The following is a 23,741-nucleotide window of genomic DNA, read 5'->3' as shown; positions in this document are numbered from 1 at the left end:
ATCATTCAAAAACCTGTGATTGGTGCTCCAGAAAATATTTCATGTTAACTGCCCAAACAGGGGCAATTTGAGATCCTTCGCTTTTTCATCACAATGTCCAAATCAATCACTTTAAATTTGAAATTTCTTTCTGCTTCTTATTCAATACGTTTGGCAATGCAGGGATATTAGAGTGGGCCCATCAATCAACTGGTTCAGAAAAAGCTCATTGAATCAGTGGATAAAGTCTTTGCTTAGAAACCTATGTCAATTTAATGAACATGAAGATGGGTTTTTCATCCATAAATTTCCCAAGGTTCTCAGAGACCGATGAAGCTTCAAAAGCCTTACCACCTTTGCTTTTTCTCATTGCTCTCTCAGTTTCTGCATCCATGCTACCGCTAAAACACGCTGTCATGTCCTTTTCAACCCAAAAGAGGGGAAATAGAGATCCCGAATTAATAAAGGTGTGGATTGCAGAGTTTGGATTGCTGGCCACGTTCATGTAGTGGCATGGGAACACCGAGTCAAACCCCATTTAGGAGTGCTTACTTTTAAGCATTTATTGGAAAAATCTCTGTTTTACTGTTTTAGGCCAGAATTATACCGATAAGCACTTATATGCATTTGGGAAATAAACACTTTTTTTTCCGGAAATAAACATGTTTTGAATAAGTTCAAAATATGGACTTTTTTCTTTTAAAGTTATTATTTTGTTTTGGACCCATCTTGGCCCATCATGTAATTTTCAAAGTACCTATAATACCTCATCTGAAAGAAGCACTTTTCACCAAACACTTATAAGCAATTAATTATCCAATAAACATTCCCAAACAGGGGCTAAAAGAGATTTCGGCAAAAAGGATTCTTTAGTAGGGAGTAATTTCAGGATTTTAGATGCATGAATATAGACAGCAGTCTAATCCTCTGCTGGAACTGGAGGATACTGGGCCAATCTTGACACAGCACATCAGCATGACCTGTGAGATGATGTGGCATAACATTATTGGCCCAGAGTAACGAGTAGAACTATAGAGGATTTCGTAGCATGTAGGATGTAAGAAGGGGCAAGTAGGGAGTAGAGACGAGGAATATAGTGATAGAAAACGGTTTTACGTCAAATCAAAATAAGCAATAACTATAAATGGAGAAGAGAACACAGAGGATTGTTCCCTCTTTGTGGAAATAATTGTAGTGGGGACGGTTTTAACTTTTAAATATCATTTTTACCGGATGGGTGACTGGGATATCGGCATCATCAATTGCTTCTTACAGTAATCACAGAACAATTTGAAATTGGGTTGTCACCAGGATCGGATCATGACCCGGATTGAATATGGTCCGATTAAGAAAAATGTGATGGGGTGATCCTTCAAATGTATCTATTTATAATCGGGTTGAACTATGACCCAACCCAATTCGATTCCTTTCCATTTCAATTACAGCCCCATAAATAATGCTAGTCTAATCAATCCAACTTTATAATTGAATTTGGGTGAAATCCATTTGGCTTTGAGTGAGGTTTCAATGAAGGGAATCTATTAGGGCAAAAGGCAAAGGAGAAAATTATAATGTGAATCCCTCCCACTCCCCCTAAGTTGGGGCCCTTTGATTCTATAATTCTCAAATCCCACTATAGGAGAATGCAAAAATTGCCTCCAGCTAATCACCTCTTGCAATCATACAGCCATCTCATCTTGTTATGCCCCCCCCCCCCACCCCACCCCATATGGGGAAGGGGGTTTCCACTTTCCACCAAATTGTTTTTTCTTTTTTTTTTTCTTCTCAATTTGCTTCAATGTAAAATGAGTGTAAACTTGTTCTGTTAGAGTGAATACACCAGAACAAATTAGGGGTGAAAAACAAAGTTTTCACTGCAAAATTGATATAAATAATAACTGAAATATTTCAGTTGGAAAAGTTTTATTTCTATTTGGATAATAAACAAACACAACTAGACCTCTGACCTCTGCAGATTTTGTTCTTCAGAGATCAGATAGTTGTTTGGTTAAACATTCTGAAAATGTTCTTTTGCAGATGTTTAAATTTTTGGTGGTGGTCTCTGCTGATGGGTGTGTTTTGGATGGGCCATGGTCCAAAAAAAGTGAGAGCACTTTTTAAACAGAAAACATGTGGGTCTGAATTACAAAACCCATATGAGAGTATTATACCAATTTATTTTCTGTGTTTGAACTAGAAACCCAATAAACTTTTATTTTATTTTATTTTACTTTTTCTTTCGTAATATGAATGGAAACCCAAAAAGATTTTCTTGAAATTGATTATATTTCTCTTTTCTAAGCATATGGTCAGAATTGCTTGTACATGAACATCCATGCACAAAAAGTGCTTAGATTCTAATTGAATGGCTGCAATTTATGTTTTATTGTCTGTTTGAGAGGTTGAAAGGTTGAAAGCTTCTGCAGCTTAGCCAACTCTTCAGCTCATCCCTCTCAAACAGGCTCTTAAAATTAAATTAGCCATGTATCAAACAGCTCCAAGAGGTTATTTGAATAATATTGCCCTTTGACAACATAGTGATTGACCATAGAGTTTCACATAACACACACATAGACACTTATGTTTATATTATTATATTATACAAATATATAATGTATTATGAATATATATATATATATATATATATATATATATATATATATATAATCTAATACTATATAAAGATGGATACTTACCTTGGCATCTGTGCAAATCATGAAAGTTAAATTCAAACACCATATATCATATATAGTTAATGTTAATGCACTTACATAACATATGCTCTTACACTAGTATTTTAATAAAGGGTATAATTATAAATATAATAAACATTTTTAGAATTTATTTGCTTTTCAAAGATCAGAAATTAATTCTAGCCATCTTCTTTTTTGATAATTTTTGAGAAAACAAAGTAGAAACAAACATAACATGAGAAGAGAAAACATCCAAACGTAGGAGCCAAAAGAAGAAAGAACAAAAAACACTCTTAACTTGAGCTTACTCAGCACCTGCTCCTCACATCTGACCCAATCCTTCATTGAAGGTTCCCACAAGCAATGAGGAGGAATTCCGAATCATCTTTACTATATAATGCCGATACTTGCCTTGGCTTCATGTCCATGTCATCATACGAAAAACCTAATCCGTTTAATTTTGTCTCTCTATTTATTTTCCTCTCTTGGCACTCTCTTCATCTCTTCCTCTATCTGTCCTCTTGCTTGTGCATTTTGCACATGCCACCCAACAAGGTTTCCATAGAAAAATCCTAAAAGCATCAACATACACCATTTTTATGCTGCACACAGATTGAATTAAATTGGATATAGGTACATCTAAATTTGGTTCATTTATATTTGAATTGCAATTGGATAAAAATAATATAATAAATTAAACAAAGAATTATCAAAATGTTATATATTTTGTTAAAATGAACTAGAAATGACTTTGACTTCTTCTTCATGAACAAAATGAATTAAAAATTATTTGCTTAAAAGTTGAACCTATGATAATTTAGTAAAAACACATCATTCTAACTAACTATACTAATAGATAATATACAAGTTTTAAGTATATATGAGCATATAGATCACATAGGGTGGATCCATATTCGATCCAATTATGGACAGATTGAATTCAAATCACCCTTAATGGAATTTGGACAATCAGATGCCATTTGCAGCCCTAACCATTTCACTGAAATTTGATTCTAACCACTTCTTGTTTGACCAAAATCTAGGGATTGAAGTTTAATTTGTAACATACTAGAAGTAAGGGCAGAAATGGGTCAGACTGAACCAATCCTATCATATGGGGTCTAGTTCTACATAATTTCTCCTGATTCTAATTGGGTTGGGATCGATTTTGGTTGTGCCAATTCAATAAATGAGCATGTTTGTTTTGAAATTAGAAGTTGGAAGTAGAGTTGTAAAGTGGCACACCCAATAGTCCTGATTAATAATTGGGTTGGTTATCGGTCTTTGACCCAAATTGGCTTGAATCCTAATCCAACCTGTTGACAGAATGAAGTAGAAATGAAATGTGTTTGATATAATATATCATGAATAATCAACATAAGGCTGTATTTGGTTTGACAGAAAATAAGAGAAACAGAAGTTTTTTTTTTTAAATAAAAAAGTTATTCAGGAATTTTACAATATTTGTTAAAACTTTTTCCTCAACACATTCTTTCTCCCTAATGTGATCGAATTTGGATTCGAATTCAGATTATTGAATTTCCATTTGCGGCCCTTTTAAATTTCAGTGTGCGGAACACTGACATTTGGCAAAGTCATCATCTTGCAGTCTCAATCCTTGCCTCCAAATTGGAGACCTTGATTGAATGATGATACAATTTTGTTTTGGGAAAATTATAGGTAAGGCATCTTGTATTTAGTGTAATGACACTTCAGGGCCTCAACTTTTAAATGCAAAACTTTCAAACAAAAATCAACACTTATTCCAACCGTTAGTATTCCCTCTCCTACCCGATTCGCATGATATCATGTATGTATCCTGAAACATTTCAAAATTCCAAATCTACCCACAACGGGCTTTTTCAGTTCTACTAGACTGACCTTTCGTCAAAATCCGACCATGGACAATTTGATAATTTTACCATTCACACTAACGTGTTGTTCAATGTACTTGGTTGTTGTACTTGAAAATAAATAAATAAATATATATATATATATATATATATAATTTTTTTTATGAAGAGTAATTGAAAAAAAGAAGTTGAGGCCCTTAACCTTAACTGAGTCACTACCCTCCAAAATAAGACGACCTTGGACTGGGTCCTAATCGCATGAAACATGGCAATTTACGTCGGCCCAGGGTCCTAATCGCATGAAACAAGGCAAGTTAAATGGGCCCAGGCCTCGCAGTGACGCGTTTTGTGGGGCTTTGTGCCCGAACAAACAACAGACACAATAAGATCACGCTCCTCGGTTTAATCATGAAATGAAGACTGAACACTGCACACTGAAGAGTGAAGAGTGAATAGCAGTTCGTCAAATCGTCTCGTGCTCAAAACTCAAGAAAAGGTGGGTGGTGGGCCCGGCAGGAACTGGTGGGTGGGTCCCACACTAGAGGCTGTTTGGCGGCTTGGCTTGGCTTGGCGTGGCTGACAAATCTGTCAATCTGTCAGTCAAAACTCAAGAGCAGAGCCTGTAACATTTTGGGTGTCAGCAAAGGAAAGAAAGAAAGAAAAAAAAGAAAGAAAGAATTCAAAGCGAAAGCTGAGAGAGCCAAGCTGTCTCCCATTAACTCCCTCCTCACACGCCACTCCCACAAAAACTGTGTAAAATGTAAAGTAACGTGTCATGCGTGAGGAGCAGATGCCGTTCCCCTGCTGACAGCCCAGACTGTCCAACTTGGATCCTCAAAAATCTCCTTCTCTCAAATTATAACATAAAAATTTGCCAGCTTATCAACTTCGTAGTTACCAACTTCGCCACGTGGCATGCACTTGACTGTTAAAAGGAATTAAAGACTCTTCTGCAACCGACAAATATTGAAGACCAAAGACTCAACAAAAAAAAATCTTTAATATAAAACAAACTGAATCCATCTAATGGAACGCCCCACTCCCCCCAAACAATTCAAACTCTATAAAAATCACAAATTGAAAAAAAAAACAAATAAATAAAAAGTAAAAAAAATAATCTCAACTTACCCACAAATTAGAAACAATTAAAACCCTTTCACCAAAAAAAAAAAAGAAACAATTAAAACCCAATTTCATTTTTTTACCATGTTTTTTTTTTCAACTTCTAAGGTGTGGCTGCAGGCGTCGTCCGTGACTCCCGGGGAGGCGTGTGACCGTCTGATCCTTTCGAGGGGTCATCAGACGACTGCCGCAGGCCATCATCAGTCTCCGTCCGATTCATATCCTCTATCATCCGCACCACTTGCTCGATGGGAGGCCTCTCATCCGGTACTATCGACACACACGCCATAGCTATCTGGAGAAGCTGCACCATCTCTTCCTCAATGTTAAGGTATCTCATCAGCTCCACATCGAACACCTCAGCCGTCCATTCTTCCCTCACCACCGACTGGACCCACCTCGGCAAATCAATCCCCTCCTCTCCCAACGACGCCAGATTTGGCGCTTTGCCCGTCAGCAGCTCCAGCAACAGCACGCCGAAGCTGTACACGTCCGACTTAAACGTCACCCTCCTGGTTTCTACCACTTCCGGCGCACGGTAGCCCGCCACCCGGTTCGGAGGCACGGCCGAGCCGAACAAAGGGTTCAGACCGAAATCGGCGAGACATGCTTCCAGGTCGGACCGGAGAAGAATGTTGGACGCCTTGATGTTGCCATGCACGATCTTCTCCGACACGTGTAGGTGGGCTAGGCCTCTCCCGGCACTTAAAGCTATTTTTATCCGGTTGTCCCAGTCCAATGGCGTACGGCCCGAACCTCTGCTCCCTGTAACATCACCGTTTACCAAATCTTCCGGTCATTTCACATTCTCTGGAATTTTTCGAAAACTAAAAAAAAAATACAACACAGAACCAAGGGGATGTCGGTCGGTGACTCGGTGGACAAAAACGAACCGTTCCAGAATACTAAACTACCCACATTCCCAGTCTGCTGCATTTTGATTTTGTTGATATATTTGGTAATATTTAAAAGAAAAATGAAGGAAAAAAAACAATTTCCATGACTGTAACAGCTCAAGGTTTCTACTGTTGAGTGAGAGAGAAGAGAAAATCAGAGTTGAAATGATACCGTGTAGAAGAGCAGATAAGCTTCCAGAGGGCATGAAATCGTAGACGAGTAGCTTCTCATCCTTGGAGTAGTAGAAAGCCCTGAGAGGAACCACTTTTTCGTGCTTAATCTTCCCCAATACCTCCATCTGCATCTCGAATTCCTTCTTCGCCACTGCTACATCTTTCAGTCTCTTCACCACCACTGTCGTCCCTTCTTCCAGTATCGCCTTGTACGAAGTACCGAAGCTACCTTTCCCCAAAACCTCGGCCGAAGCTCTCAACAGATCCTCCAAGTCGAAATTGTAAGTCCCACCCTCGAAAAACACCAACTTGTTCCTCTCGGCTTCCGCTGGCCCACCGGCGACGTCGTCCTTCGATGACGAAGTGCCCGCTTCTGTAACCACCGATCGAGGTGCCGCCTTTGGAGGCTTCGCGATGTTTTCTTTCCGCTGCCGCTTCCGCAAACAGAGTAAAAGAAACAGAAGCAAAAGAAGGAGAATTATGCCCGCCCCAACAGCAATCGCGACAATTGCCCCTGTAGAGAGCTTCTTAGACCGCTTTCCTACTACTGAGACGTTTGATGTCGGCGACGGAGCCGGGGAGACGAAGAATGGGTTGCAGGGGCTCAACGGTCCGCCACATAGGTTTGGATTGCCGGAGAACGAATCCGGCTGGAATTTCGCTAGGGTATCGGGGATGGAACCATTGAGATTGTTATTAGACACATTGAAGTTGCCTAAACCGGCGGGATTAATGCTGGGGAGACTGCCGGAGAAGTTGTTGTTCTCGAGGAACAGTCCGGTCAAACGCGTAAGATTGTTGATAGAAAACGGTATCTTCCCGGTGAAGTTATTGAAGGAGAGGTCCAAACGTGTCAGCCGAGTCAGCTGAGTCAAACTTGAAGGGAACTCCCCGGAGAAGAGATTGTGCTGGAGATACAGATTGTGCAAAAGCTTCAGCTGAGAGAAATCAGCAGGGATCTCACCTGAGAGACGGTTGGACCGGAGACTAAGAACGCGTAGTTGGGAGAGACGGCCGAGGGTGTTGAGCGGGATCGGACCCACAAGACCGACACCGGGGAGACGGAGGACGACGACATGCGACTGGTTGGCGTCGCATTCGACTCCGACCCAAGAGCAGGCGGAGGCGGAGGAATTCCATTGAGGGCGATTCGCGTGAGGGGTTCGGGAGATGAAATCTAAGAGCGCTTGCTTGTCCTGTGTCGGCTCGGGATGGACTCGACGACCCAAGAGCAGTAACGAGATGAAAAAGACAAAGAAACAATAATCCGATAACAATGCCATTGGAGGCGTCTCCGGCGAAAGATGCACAGGATTTCGTTTGTATTAGATGACTTGCAGGGGCGGCTCGTGACGGCGGTTCTGGGTTTGATGCAGAGCTTCATCCCGGCGACGAGCCATGTGAAGGAGAGAAAAGCTGCTTTACTGGAAGCCTGGAACGGAGAAAGAGAAAAGATGCGAGAGACAGAGAAACAGAGAGAGAGAGAGAGAGAGAGAGAGAGAGCAATAGTAGAGTGATAGGTGTCACGAGGTCGAAAAAAAGCGAAAAGCTGGAAACGGGAAGGGGTCGTGCTGCCTCACTGGCACTGGCAGTAGAAACGTTTCACTGGAAGAATAATCAAAAAGAAACGAGAAGCCATGAAAACAGAGATTAGAGAAAAAGAAAAGACGTAAACAGTAATACTACTCTCTCTCTCTCTCTCTGGAGTCTGGAGTCCAGTTTCTTTGATCTCAGTGATTGAATTGAACTGGTATTTGTTTTATAATTATCCACATCAGAAGATAACAGATTGAAACAGTGCCGTGTGGACCCCAGCAAAGCGAACGGTACGTCGGTACAGATTAGTGTGACTACAGTGCTAAGAGAGTAATCAACACAGTTGACCCATTCAGGATGGAAATTCCACCGTGTATCTGTATCAATCAAATGTCTTAATCTTACACGTGTCCTCATCTTGGTCGTTTAATTGGGTTACGTTGAGATGAGATTGTAGCGGCCGGTACAGTATCGGTATCGGGTAATGATGCGATGCCAAATGGCAGCAATGATACCGATGCATTTCGGCGGTTTGATTGTGTTCTTATTTAATCGCACAATTGCACAAACATCGCTCAGCTCAGCTGTGTCCTCTATCCTGTGTGACTGTGTCCCCGCAAGCCGCAAATCCCTCTTGCACTCTTGCTTGCTTTATTACCCTCCCAGCAGCAATCATGTGAAAGCTTGAGTAATCCCCATCTAACCTACGGTGGATGGATGGCTGAGATCGCTCGTCGGAGTTGTATCGTTGACTGACAAGGTGGTGGGATCCCATTTCGCAAATCATGGTTGGGTTTGCATCCATGGCAAAGTTACGTTGTTGCTTTAAAGAGAAGAAAAGAACAAGACAGAGAAGAGCCACACAGAATCCGATTCATCCTTTAGCGACAAGGCAACTGAGCTTAAATGGTTCGCGTCGGGTTGGATTGGGGTAAAAGTGTAAAACTAAAACCCCATGGCAAGCCGTATTATAATAATATAAGACGCAGCACTGCAGCACCAGATAATGAGAAAAGGTGGGGCCTACCAAGCCGCAACGGCCCTCCTCGTGGGGTGGAGCCGTGCAGGTGCAGCATTAAAGCGAGGAAGCCAGATAATCCTGATATTACGTGGCCTAGCCACTTAATTATATCACATGGTTTATATAATAATAAATGCAAAAGTGGTTATTTTTTTGCTTTTTGGTTCAACGCAAAAGTGGTTTTGTCCCCTGATTATGACCAACTCAGCCTTTTTTTGTTCATCAATCAGCACAATCTGGCATGGCAAGGCCCCCAGCTCATCGAAATAGTAATGGGCCGTCCAGTGAATGGGCCATCTTTTTGAAGCAGAGGAATGGAATGGAAGATCATCTTTATCAATCAAACAAGTGAACAACTGGAGGATCATCATCAATCAAATGGCCCTGACTTCTTAGACCTGTTTCGGACAGACAAATTAAAGAGGTTCGGCTTTTTGCTAGTGGACCAACCAGGCCCAACATAATAAGCACAGCCCACATGTCAATCATAGGGTGCAGCTTACCCCTGACCCCTCTCCCACACCCATTAGAAATTAAAATAAGTTGTATTTGGCTATTAGGCAGGCTGCTATACAATGTTGTAGCTCTATCATGGGCACATGGCTACAGGTCTAATCCCAAAGTGATCCAAGCTAATCCAGGATCAGAACTTAAATTCAGATGGTTAAGGGGCTGTTTAATTTCATTGCCATTTATAAAAGGGAAAATTCCTGAGAGGTATTTTATACTTTAGGCAAAGTGCCAATTTTTTATTCAAACTTTCATTTTAGGACAATCTAGCATCTGGCGTAAATTCACCGCCACTGTTTATTGTCTCCTTCGTTGAACACCGCCCCAACGTGGCCGCTATGCCACCGTGAAACTCCTCCTCTATAAGAACGAAACCATGAAATTCATCTGCCTGTATCTTTCCAAAGTTACAGAGAGAGAAAAAAGAGCCACAAGAGAAGAGAAATACAAAGAGAGATGGAGATGGGACCTGCAAGTGCAACTCTGCCTGCATCTACTGCTACCGGATTCGGATTCGATGGAATATTCTCACTACCATAACTCTTCTCCTCCTCCAGGGGAAACCCATGAACCCAATGAGGAAACCAGCATTGGATAACTCGACTGGGATGATTGACGAGATCAACTTGCTTAAAGAGAAGTTGACAGAAAAGGAGAAGCAATTGGACATGGTTCGGGAAGAGAACGAGCTCTTGAAAATGAAGGTGAAGGAGGCAGCGGTGAAGCCTGCTTCTTTTTCTAGTTATGGAGGAGGAATCCGCTCTGAAGAAACACCAGATGACCTGACCACTTTAGGCTACCTTCATCTGTTTTGACCACCACCTGTCTAGTTATGGAGGAGGAATCCGCTCTGAAGAAACACCAGATGACCTGACCACTTTAGGCTACCTTCATCTGTTTGACCACCACCTGTCTAGCATCGTTGAACAACTTTAATGCGGCAGAGGACTGGGAACACTATCAGACCTGAAGCGGGAAGTGGAACATGTGGATCAGTAGGTACATCTCCGTTGTGATTTAGAAACACCAGAAGAAGTTGAGGATGCAGACAGAGCAGTGGAGTAAGGCAGCCGATGCAGCAACGGCGGTGTTGGCCGACGGAATGGAGATGAAACTGAGGAGAAAACAACAAAGCCCACCAGCCCACCTTCCGACACCGAATATAGGGTTGTCGTCCTCATGCCCGGAGACAACGAGCCAACATTCATCGCAAAGCCCGTCTCTTCACCCAACATTAGTAGCAGTGATGAACAGAGCCCCAAGAGAGAAAAATACAGAGAGATGGAGATGGGACTTGATGCCACGACTTCCATTGCTTTGATGCCCGACTTAGTTGCGGCTTGACAAATGCCCCCAAGTTAAAAGAGCTGCCCCCTCTGTTTTTCTCGGCTGAAGCACTAAGAACACTGTACATCAAGAACTGTCCTCAGTTGACTTGGACACCATTTTCGCCATTGCCATGTCTTCTACAACAGCTTGAGGAGTTGGAGTTAGAAGGTGAGGTAGGTGGTTTTTCAAGATCATTACCGTCAAATAACAATATAAAGGTATCGACTATATGGTCTTCACCTTTTGAGTCACTCCCCAGTGATCTGGAAAATTTAACGGCACTTCAAACCTTGGGGATCCGTTTTTGCTACTTTATTATGTCCATTCCTGTCGAGTTGCAACGTCTCACATCGCTACAGAAGTTGGAGATTTATCATTGTCATCTACTAGAAGAACGTTGTAAGAAAGAATCAGGAGAAGACTGGATGAAGATATGCCGCATCCAACGGTGAGCCTCTCTGTTTCATTTTCTTGAGAAAGAAGATGATGAACAGTATATTTTTAAGGGTAATTTTGATATTTTTTAAATTCTTAAATTGGACATGAGGTTAAGTGATGTACATAACTGATGTTCCATTGTCATAAAATGAAAGTCCGGGTACTATATTATTGCATTTTAAAGTTCAGTTACTAAATTGGCACTTGGCATAAAGTGCATAAAGTGTAGGTACCCAGAGAATTTTCCCTTTATAGAAAAGCAAAAAAATAAAGTTTTATATAATTTTTTTTTTTTTTGAAAATCAGAACAAAACGTTTATTCTAATTTTATGACACCTAGGTGCCACATAAGCCAAATAGTAAAAGAATGCCCATTGGAAATGTTATTTTGACATTTGGCATTGAGCTAACACCGATTTTTTGATAGCAATGTAGAAATGAAAATGGGCCGGGTTAGAGGCGGGACACCCATTTCCCATTGGAAACAAGGAATGCCCAAATTTTCACTGCCTTAAACAGCCAGCTAAAAATATATCAAAATTTAGGGAATTTTAGAAATGAGGTTATGGAAATTTGAGAGAATTTTAAAAATGAAAGTATGGGAATTTGGGGTATTTTAAATATGGGATTATGGAATCCTAGGGTTTTATGAATTTGAAAAAATTTAGGGACATTTTAGAAATTAATAATAAACCTAGAAATGTTTAATAATTTACCACTGAGTTCAAAGGAGCTTTGGAGAATTGTATGCCAACTCCATCCTTGCCCCATTTTCGGTCCGAGACAAAAAAAAAAAAAAAAGTTTTCCCTGTCCTCATTTAAGATCAAGGAAAACCCACCCCATTCCAAGTTCAATGGAAAAAGTTGCCATCCCTACATTAATGGAACCAAACACCATTTAAGTTGCAACAGAAACAAGGGATATAGACCCAGACCATATGTCTGGCAGTAAAAGCATCACAAGTTATTACATTCTTTAGAAGAATCATTCTACCTTATACATCCCTTTTAGACTTGTTCATAGGTCGGGCTTTGAGCCTGACTTACACTGTATTGAGCTCGAGCCGGTCCCATTCAAAATTTGGCAAAAGCCGAACCCTAGCCCAGCCCACACGAATAGGTCTAATCCCTTTGTCAGCAAGGCTCATCTATACATGTAACAAATCAAACAACTGTTTCTTCTTTTCTTTTCTTTTTTCTTTATCCTATTTTCCGTGAATAAAGTACAGGTTGTATGGGCAACCCATCCTTCAACAAGATGAAAAAGCAAAAAGATGGACAAGCTCCATAACTCTTTGGTTTATTTCTTGGTCATCAACCAATCGAACAGTTCATATCACCCTGCTAGGACACATAATTCTTCTTTTATGACTACTATAAATATTTTCTTATTCTCTTTGGTTTCTTTTGTATTGTTTTTCAAGTTTTGTGCATTTTAGAATAAAGTTTATTTCTTTCATACCCAATTTACATATTTATTTCTTTATTATATGGATATTTGTTTTAATATGAATCCTATGTTTTTAAGTTCCATTTTATTTTCTATTTTACATTTATAACCCTTTATACCTGAATAAAGAATAAAATCTTTCCACTTGATTTGTACACATTCAAGTCTATTTTCAATATAAAAATAATTTAATAATTTTTAAGTGAATATTCTTATTATCATACACAACTTAACTATTGAAATTTAATGACTTATAAGTGCTTGGATTAAAAAACTCTTAACAATTTTGTTCAGTTTTTACCATATTCATAATTTTTATTTTATTTATTTTAATCTTTTTATTTAGAGTTTAATTTGTAGATCGGTTGATCCCACTTTGATCACATGGTACATTTATTTCAATAGAGTTAGAAATTGTTTTGTTTTTAACAAATTGGAAAAACGAATTTTCTTGAATTTCGAAAAGTATAATATATTAATGGGAAAATCAATGACGCCGAAAAGATATGGTATGGAAAGAGCTTTGACCAATCAAAATCCACCCATGAATTTTGATAAATAACACCTAATTAATTACTATGCTTATGATTCCAGTTGATTGGTCAGATGCTTTTTGAATATCACATCTTTTCCATATCACTGTCGAACCCTATATTATCTTTTAATTTTACTTTTTTCATACGTAATGTTGGCGATGAGGCATATGCCCCTCATACAATTTGACGCAAGGAAGTTTGACTTCGCTTCGCCTCAGTCTTATAAAACAATGGTCTCAGTCTGGCCATGAAACAAGGAAAATTTTCATTGCTACCGCATATGTTCCAATTGCACACAAGGATTAAAATATCGACACAATATGCTCAATACAAGGCGTATTGTATCGGTATTGGTAAGGGAAGATATGAGATACATTACGACTAATACTGTATCATATCAATACAATATGCACGTGCAAGGATCTTAACCATTAAGCCATCTTCCATTTCGTGATAATAAATGAAATAAATGATCTTTTACTAAAATTAATTATTACATTTAATATAAACAAATAGTATATTCAATAACTCCATGTACAAATTAACAAGAATAATATTCAAAATTATTATTTTATAAACCAATAAAATAAATAATTTATCAAATCCACATATATATATATATATATAAATGATTTTTAATTTCAATAAATTTATAGAAATAAAAATATTATTAATAGAATAATTATTTTAATAATTAAAATTATTTATGTAGACTTGATAAATTATAATAACTATTTTATAGATTACTAATTAATACTTTAATTTTCATTAAATAACAATGTATTTACTTTACAAAGATAAAATATTATTTACAAAATATTTGAGAATATAATATAAATTGAATCTATCAAATCCACTAATCTACATTTAAATAAAAAATAATTTTTTATTTAAAAAAAAACATAAAAATAAAATATTAATAATGAATAATTATTTTAGTAATTAAAATTTATGAATTTTTGTATGATATACATCTTCAAAATTTCATTTACATTTTATATGAACATATTTATTGTTTACAAAAGTGAGAGTATTATTTAATGAACATTTGCAAATTAATTTTTAGTTGATTTTTGTTGATGATAAAAATTGAAAATAGTAAAATAAAAATAATTGATATAATAATTCAAATATAATGGTTGCATTTTTTTTGTGCCTTGGATTTTAATAAAAATAAAAATTAATGCATTATCAATAAAATTGTATAATATCTATGTATCCCGTTATATCAATAGTAATATATTTCTTCAGATATATGATTAAAATATACAATTCCTATGTATTTAAAGATTATTTATGATTATTTTAACATTAAATTTGAAGTTATTAATATAATTATTGAATTTATATGCATTTTCTTAGTGTATCAAATCATTTTCATATTTTTTGTCCGTATTCATACATTTCCCAAAAATATCGGTATCTAAATTGCCTGATACAATACCCAATACCGATACTTTAATCCTTGGTTGCACAATTATCACAAGAATTCTCAACATCTTATGGATTACCGGAAAACTGACCCACTGAAATCTTCTCAATTATAAGCATCCAAGAAGCTCTGCAACTCCCTCAAACCCTCCACAGATATGCTCATTGGCACTCTTGACCGAGGCTCCACCAGATTGGGTGGAGGCTTCGAGTGGAAACATACCACCACCACTGCTAATTACAGCAAATTACAGGGTCATTGTGCTCCTGAAGCTTCCGTCGACTGCATTCTGGCTCCTGAACACATCCCATGATGAGGAACTCATCCTCCTCTGTTAGCCTTGTACTCATCAGCTCAGGCTTAGCACTGAGAGGGTAGCCATCATATACATACCCGCCTGAAGCTTCAATTCAATTCCTCTCTCTGCTGCAAACCGGCTTGTGATCCTTTGACATCTTTGTTGCTTTGCCACGACGGCAGAGTACTGCTCGGCAGTCGCCTGCATTTGCCATCAAATAAAAACTGTAAATAGAGCATAAAAACAAATTCACAGACGTTAAAATAACACATTTACACACTGGAATCTCTGCAATTAGTAAATAAATATATTAGGAACTGAACCCAAAAGTAAAGGAAAAAAAAAACACTCCTTCAATTTGGTCCCACAAGTTGGCCAAGAAATGAATTTCCGTTGGCTTACAAATTAAAAATAAAAATCCACCACATCAGCTAAAAAACACGTTTTTGAGCTCTGTTTTTTCTTTCAAAGAGAAAAACAAGTTGGTTTTGTTTCAAAAATCAATACATGGTTTTGGAACCATCAAAATAATGGCTTTTATAACAAAAACAGATTTTGTGTTTTTGTTTTGAAAACAAAAAACATACACACAATCACTGACATGTTTTTATGTTTTTGTTTTGAAGAACAATCTGCTATCAAACCAGATGGTTTTGATTTGCTTGTAAAACTGGCAACAAGAAAAACAATTCGACTGTATTCGAAAATCCGATTTCGAATTCGAGATTCGACATAATCACATAATTCGAATATTTTTACATCCTATTCATACCAATTAGCTAATCGGATTTGAATTCAGATATAACCTGATTCGATTCGATAAATATCCAAATTAGATTGATTATTTAATTCTTATATATAATATATAAAAAATTTAAATATTTTATATAATTTATATACAATAATTAAATTATACAAATAATTTATATATATACACTTATATAAATAAAATAATTAATTAATCAAATTTAAATCAAATTAAATATTTAAATATTTAATCGAATTCGAATATTATCTGATAAATTCAATCCGTTTACACCCCTAAGTCGTGGCCAACGTGATCTTTAGTTTCAAAATCAGCTAAGTTTTATCTCAATAAATAATCTATAAATATTGTGCAGGGACGTAAGCCTTTTCATTTTTTTGAAACGGAGGGTAAGCCTTCTATCACCTCTGGAGTGACAAAGCGATGGCAGTCTATCATCCTTGAGTTAAATTTTAGACAATGGAGATCCAATTGGTGAAAACCATGAAATAGTAAGTTCCAAATCCCCAAATATCTCACAGAAATGCTCCATGTATTACTGCTGATTTACAATCTCTCTGTCACAGCGTCTGTTTGTAGCTACTCAGAAAATGGTGGGCATCTCCCGGTGTTGTGTTTTTGGGAAATGTGTAGCAGAGGCCCCTGCATAAGGTTGCCAAGTTTGTCGAAAGAGCGCTAAATCGACTAAATCAAACTTGCATACTGGGGGTGTTCATTGTACGGTCCAAACTACAAAACCGAATCGAGCCAAACTGAATTCGAATCAAATCGAACGAAGCAATTGACACCCTGTTTTGGTTTGGCATTTTTCTAAATTATGGTTTACGGTTTCATTTTGGCTTACTGAATTTTATAAACCAAACCGTAAACTGAAATAATATATATATATAATATCTATATAATAAAATTATTTTATAATGCTGGTACGAAAATACATGCAAATAAAAAATTAAAAATAAAAAAAAAGACTTAGGGAGGGTAGGGGTGTTATTTGGGTTTCTAATTGGGTCAAGTCAAATAGAATCATAGAATGGCTGAACCCGTATTAGAAAATCGCACCAAACGGCAATAAACAGTTTGCTCTCACAGGCTGCAGTGTGTACTCCTCATAAATGGTATAAAAATTTATAATTCGCTCTCTAACTTCTAATTCCATAGACCTTTCTGGCCAAGTCCTCATCCTCACCACCCAAGAAGAACAGACCCAAGCACTTGCTCAAATGAACTTGCTACTGGTATAATTAGATCCAAGTTTTTCTCAACTTAACAGTCATTCTCCCTCAAAATACTGATCAAGATTCAGGATCATGCTGCCCCTTTCCTCTTCCATTGATACTATTCAACTCAACCACATCCACTCCCTCAACGCCTTCAGAGTACGACTGCAAGTCAGGTTGCTCCATTTGAAGAATTTCAGCTACACCGAGCTCGGGTCAGGGTTCTAGCCCATTGAAAATTTAACTATTTATTTCAGAGCCCTCACAACTTGTACGAGCACAAAGAGTCCAAAGGCAAGCAAGCTTTGTCTGCTTTGAAAAGATGAAACTAACCAATCTTTTTCTTCAAAACTTCTCATCTGATTCTCCACACCTGAAACCTCACCAGTTTTAACCAAATCCAAGGCTTCATGAGTATTCCTACCTGAAGACATTCTTGGAATCATCTTCCACCTTGTTTCCAGAAGGCAACTCAGAGGCACATCCATTACCTTCAAACCTCTTCTAAGACCAGCACCTCATAATCTGATTTTCAAACGAAAATTTTGGTTACATGAATCATCTACCCTTTCCAACTTGACTTTGTGCATTGGGCACTAGAAGGCCCTTGCAATTTTATTGCACCTCTTAGCTTTTAAAATACCAACTGGGGGCCTGTATCATAAGCGAAGTTTATAAAATTGTAAAATTTTGCAATGACTTGCTCTTTTTGCTTCCAGTAGGGGGCTTTTACTCTCTTTTACCTGGTGGTCTTTATCATCTACAGATCTCTGATCTGTTCCCCATCAATAGATAAATAAATAAATAAAATGGTCAACCTTCTTTCTGTAACAAAAATTTCATTAACCACCAAAAGCATCTCTCACATGAATCAAAGATCAACATTGGTGAGAACATGCATCAGCCATGAAGGCAGTAACCAAGTGAATTACCAGACAACACATGAGAAACAACACAAAGATCTGACAAAATCACAAGGAAAAAAAAAACATTAACTACATGTCTAACATGATCGATCCATTAGCTTCTGCACAATATTTTTTCTCATGCCACTTTGAGCAGCCATTTTCAAAATGGCCGAGCACCAATGGACAGATAAATACCGCATAGAAGGAAATTCTTTAGTCCATAATCATGCACAAGGTCATCAACATAAATGTATGCATCCTCCATGCTCCGACAAATACCAATATCAGCCCAACCCCCTGAGCGAACAATTGGGATGAATTCTGTTTCACAGCCACCCTCAGCCATGTCAGCCCTGATAGAGACATCTGGAATCATCTTCACCTGTCAAAGATGTGGTCACTAATTCAGCAAAAATGTTGCAAGACATTAACGATCAACAGTTTAAATGACAAAAGGAAACTGCTTACAGTCTAGTAACAATAATCTTGAATTCAGATATAAACAGTAAAAACAACCAACAAGGAATCACATTTAATGCTTCTATAGAGTATAGACATGCACTCAAAATCATCTTGTTCATTAATATATCCAAATCTTCACGTGATAAAGAGAAAAGGACAAAACCCAAAAGGAAAAGAAACAAAGAAATAAAGAGCTGGTACTAGATTAGAGTATGCTGCATTTAGCGAATTGAAAATAAACATGTTTGACAACAAGTGGTGGGAGAAACAAACACTAAAAATGGAATCACTGTACTATAATAATTCCACCATGTAATATTTGTTTGAAGAATAATTCGATTGCTGGTCTTAGAAGCACTTCTAAGCTGTGAACACTGCCAACATGAAGCAAGAAATATTTGACATGGTGACTGAATCCAGCACATAAGCCACAGTTCTCTCTACGATGCAACCAGAAAAGTTGGTAAAGATACTAAGAGTAAAATCATAGAGATGGCTGAGCACCGACCCCACACCCCTGGGGCTGTGAAGAAATTAGGAGATGGCTATGTGTAAAGTTAGATGGTACTGATCTAGATCGACTACAAATTAAAAACACCAAAGAAAGCAACATATCCAGGCTCAGCCTTGAACTGTAAACTGGAAAATCAGAAAATATCCAGGCTAAACCATCATGCTGGCTGCAACATGACTGCCACAAGGGATGAACAAGTGAATAACCATGATGTATAACACTACAAACTGAAAAATATCCACATCTAGCTCACATCATCATGTAATCATGTGTACCCACTCACCGTCCTGATCACAAGAGAAGGTGAGCATACCAATCATTTTCAAGAAAATTTATTTTTTTCCAGCCTGATTTATCTCCAACCCAACCACAATAGTTTGGACCAACATTATCTATGCAATCCCACAGCTCTTTGGGCCCAACCATTAACTGAACAAGAATCAGGCTTCTATGGCAACTCCTACAACATAGGAGTTATGAAGATCATGTCATGCCAAGCTGCCAACCAAGGTCGATATTCTGGTCGCACAACAAGATAGGACATTTTATAGAAACAATTAAATTCATTGAAAGGAAAGGCATACAAGATGTATGCAGGCTTTAAAGTCCAAGTAGAAAGAAAAAAATAAAATAAAACTTGAAGAAAACAAAGAGTGAAAGAAGAAAGGCCACACCATATGCATCCCCAGCTCTTTGCGGTGTGCCCATACACGAATCTACAAAAATTCCCTCCTAGCCTACCTACAGTGGTAAATCAGCAAAGCAAAACCTAGGAAAAAAGAAAAGAGACAACAACAAAATCAACACTCACCCAAAACCCTCAAAACAGTAGAAGCAGACATCCCATTCACAATGTAAGCCGACTAGATGAGGATGGTCTGTAGGTTCTGGAGTTGGGAGGTTGTGGAAAAGCTAAGTAACAGAAGGGATTAAGGGCGAAAAATGGCTGAAGAAAGGATCCACTCACCAAGGATCACACCCCCTATTTGTAGAACAGGGGAACCATGTAATGTGCATGGCTTCAAATATTCCAGAACTTTCCTTTCTTTAACAAACTGTTATGTGCCTTGGGAGAACTCACCTCCAAAAGCTAACTATTAGAGGGAGGGAACCCAAGCACTATCCCATAACAGCATCCCATACTATCGATGTGGGATACCTCACATTAGCATCCCATACTACTAAAGTACTAATATGGGACAAAAGAATCGTAACAGTTCCTGGCGCCCACACAGACTGACTTTGCACTAGTCCACCTAATCCCGGCCGAACACTACAATTATTAACATCACCACCTGCGCGGCACGATTGCACCTGGAAGGCATAGTATAGGCTCTGATACCATTTGGTATGGGCACCTGATCCTTGATCTTACCTATGGTGAATAAATCGAGAAGAGAGAGACTAAAAATTGAGATTCTTTGAGGGATCTCTAACCTCCGGTGGTTCAAAGTTTAATTGATTCAATCGATAAAATCATTTTATTTTCTCATGCAATTTATTGATGGGTTACAACTGATAAAACAGGGACAATAACTAACAAGGATAATCACAAAATAATAATTTAATCTAAACAAACAAGTAACGAGAGCTAAACACGTAATGCTTCTGTTGCATGAGATAATGATTCAATTGCATGGAATTCAGTCCACACTTGTTGCTCATTCCCTCCACATGTCAGTTTGCTAAACATTGCCCACATCACAAACATGCGGTGAGCAGATCCCATCTTTTTCTTCCTGGTAGATCACAAACATGAGGTCGTTAGACCATGTTCTTGGGAGTCACATGGGGAATGATGTGTGTCCTTATTGACGCCAGGTACAGCCGATCATGGTTTGCTTGACATAGTCACGCATTTCACTCCAAGCGTGCTCTTAAACACTGATTCCTCACTATGGATCTCACATAAGACCCCTTTAACATGAGCTATGGCAAGACTCCTCCTCTTAACGAGATCACTTACTCCTTGACTTTGGATCTAGCTAGGCTTAGCGAGATCGTATTAATCTCAATCCGCAAGATCCTTTGCTTTGTTGTTATTGGATCTCACTTGGTTTAGCAAGATCATGGTTTTTTTTTTTTATGGTTGTTTAGCAAGATCATTTTTCTCTCCCATTGGCAGGATACCGCAAGCCCCGAAAGACTCTTATTTAACTTTGCAAGACTGACTCTCTGTGATACTCATTTGTAAGGCAAGATCCTTATGAGAGGTTTGCTCAGCTTTGCAAGATCACCCTCATCTTGCGCTCTCAACCAATATCTCACTCTCAGATCCTTAAACACATATCCACCCTCTCACACACACAGAATCCGCCTAGCAATATCATTTCTATCCCCTACTCCGCCTCCCTCTTCCTCTACTACTAGAAGATGACCCTCTCTTTATTCTCAATTTTTTGCTCCCAGTGGACCTTGTATGTGTTGTGTTCCAGCTTTCTTCATTGACATCCTTTCATAACTCATAGCTCCAATATATTACATTTCGAAATCCCAAGGAAATCAATCTCCCCTCTTCAAAACAGGGGGAAGTGATGACCCCAAGGCTTCATTGGAACTACACACTTTAGCCCCCAAATGCTACTTTAGTTGAATTCCTTTCCGATCCTAAACAAGAATCCACAATGAACCCAACACCTCTCCACTCCTCTTTCTCCTATTCCTATAGGTCTCTGCTGTAAAATCTTCACTTCAAGTAGAGAAAATGAGAGACCTAGCAACTTGTGCTTCATAACTAATAATCCAATCAACTAGAAATTACTAGTCTTTTTGATCCACCTGAAAGGAACCAGGTTAAATTTTTCATGAAATAGATTTCAATAGGAAAAATTTAGATGTTAGATGATTTGGAGAAGTCAGAAACTTATCATTTAAGAAATGCAAGGATCCACAAAGAAATCTCGTTGTTCCTTTGCAAAAGAAAGTTCAATCAGAATTGAGTTGTGAGATGGAATCACTATTGCAAGAAAAAAAAAAATCGGAAGAACCCAGCTACAGTTTTGTTGTCCAAACTCCATGTTATGACTTATGATTGGCAATCATAAAGAACCTCTTAAGGCTTCTGAAATCAAATAACTGCCACATAACCATACGCAGTGCAAGCAGGAACTGAGAACCTTGAAAACATCTAGGATTTCATGCTAAAATGTGGAAGTTGATGAAATGAGAACAACAAAGGAAAAGAGATAATCTAGTTCATCAAATTATTAAAAGAGAAACTTTGCAAGGGACTTACAAGAGATGGATGACGAACAAGTGACTTTTTACAGGATAATGCAACACGGTTACTGCTGATACACTGAGAATATGCTCCAGCAAGAGGATTCGGAGGCCGACTCTCACTCGAGCTGCCATTATGCTCCCCACCTGTACTTCCCTCCATCGCTGTCCACCATTTGCATTCTCTGCTCTAGGGGTTTCGTTGTTCCATGGCTTTAAGAACAACCAAGGGAAACTCTTGTGTTTGGTGTTATTATTGCTGCATACTGTGTGCCCGTAAGCAAAGATTTGCAGAACAGCTTTGAGGATTTCCGGGGGGCACAGCAGAAATAAGCCCATTGCCTCTCCATCTTTTCAGGCAGAGAGAGAGAGAGAGAGTCGGTGTTCGAGACGTCGAGAGTTCGAGTCAATGTGCGAGATACAGTTGAGTCTTTTCAACGTTGGATAAATTACCCTCGATATTCGCCGCAAAAACTGCCAAAAAGCGCGCCAAATCAATGGCTGTTGAACTTTTGAAGGGAGAAAAAAGATTACTCGAATTTTCATTCTTTTAGAGGAAACGGGAAAAGACCATACAGGCTTACAGAGAAACCCACCACCCTCCGATCACTGTGAACTCATCGCTGCTGCTGTTGCTTCAACTGAACCTCTCTCCTTATCACTAACAAGCTGAACTTCATCCGTCACATTGTTGCTTCCCTTGTCACCATCACATTGTTGTACGATTGGTCAGAGTAGTAATTGTTTATTTCTCATGTTTAGATGATTTAGAAGATTTTAGTGTTCTTATTTCACTCCTTTGGTTCTTCACTGTAATGCGTTTCAGATCTTCATTGGGAATCTTGGTGTTTGGTTGAATTTTTTTTTTTTTTTTTTGGTTTAATGGGGATTTTTGGTTGTGATTGCTAGATAACTGGATGATTTTAATTGATTTTGTGGAATAAGCAGTACAACGATTTTCTATTTGTTTTGGTTTCTGGATCCCTTTGTGGCGCTTCCGTTTTCTTTTGATTTTCTATTTGTTTTGGATTCAATTACTATTTGAATAATATGATTTGATTCAACCTATGATTTATACGATTTGTGCAATATGAATCAATTCAATTTTAGTCCTAGATTTCTACTTTATCATTCCTTTGTTTGTTTTAATTTCCTTCAAGGGAATCTCGTTTCAGAAATTTGACTAAAATAAGATTTATTTAGATTATCTCAGACCCTTTTAAAATCTTATTGCGTTTATTTTCCATCAAATGCAGGTTAAATAAGCACTGTATGTGGGTTATATTGGTACCTATGAGTTGTAAATGGGGTAAAATCACATTTATTTATATACGTAAATTTCCGGTATATATGTTTTTTAATTTCTTGAATTTTTTCAGAAAGTCAGA

At 38.1% G+C, this 23,741-nt stretch overlaps 2 protein-coding genes across 2 annotated transcripts; both read right to left on the bottom strand.

Moving 5' to 3' along the window:
• Positions 1-5,506: 5,506 nt before the first annotated feature.
• LOC148869273 (putative inactive receptor kinase At2g26730) lies at positions 5,507-8,673 on the bottom strand. The gene is made up of 2 exons (XM_088973056.1): positions 6,716-8,673; positions 5,507-6,412 (listed from the first exon to the last, which is right to left on the bottom strand). The coding sequence occupies exons 1-2, from the start codon at positions 7,998-8,000 to the stop codon at positions 5,751-5,753; spliced, it is 1,947 nt and encodes a 648-aa protein (XP_088829182.1). The 5' UTR covers positions 8,001-8,673; the 3' UTR covers positions 5,507-5,750.
• Positions 8,674-18,072: 9,399 nt separating this feature from the next.
• LOC148869272 (putative protein phosphatase 2C 22) lies at positions 18,073-22,992 on the bottom strand. The gene is made up of 2 exons (XM_088967628.1): positions 22,370-22,992; positions 18,073-18,540 (listed from the first exon to the last, which is right to left on the bottom strand). Exons 1-2 carry the CDS (start codon positions 22,514-22,516, stop codon positions 18,319-18,321), a joined length of 369 nt encoding a protein of 122 aa, XP_088823754.1. The 5' UTR covers positions 22,517-22,992; the 3' UTR covers positions 18,073-18,318.
• Between the last annotated feature and the right edge of the window lie 749 nt (positions 22,993-23,741).

Source organism: Nelumbo lutea, chromosome 2 (assembly GCF_056320005.1).
Source record: "Nelumbo lutea isolate HS-2025 chromosome 2, American lotus-T2T, whole genome shotgun sequence".
NCBI lineage: Eukaryota > Viridiplantae > Streptophyta > Magnoliopsida > Proteales > Nelumbonaceae > Nelumbo > Nelumbo lutea.
This window is presented reverse-complemented; position numbering and strand designations above follow the sequence as displayed.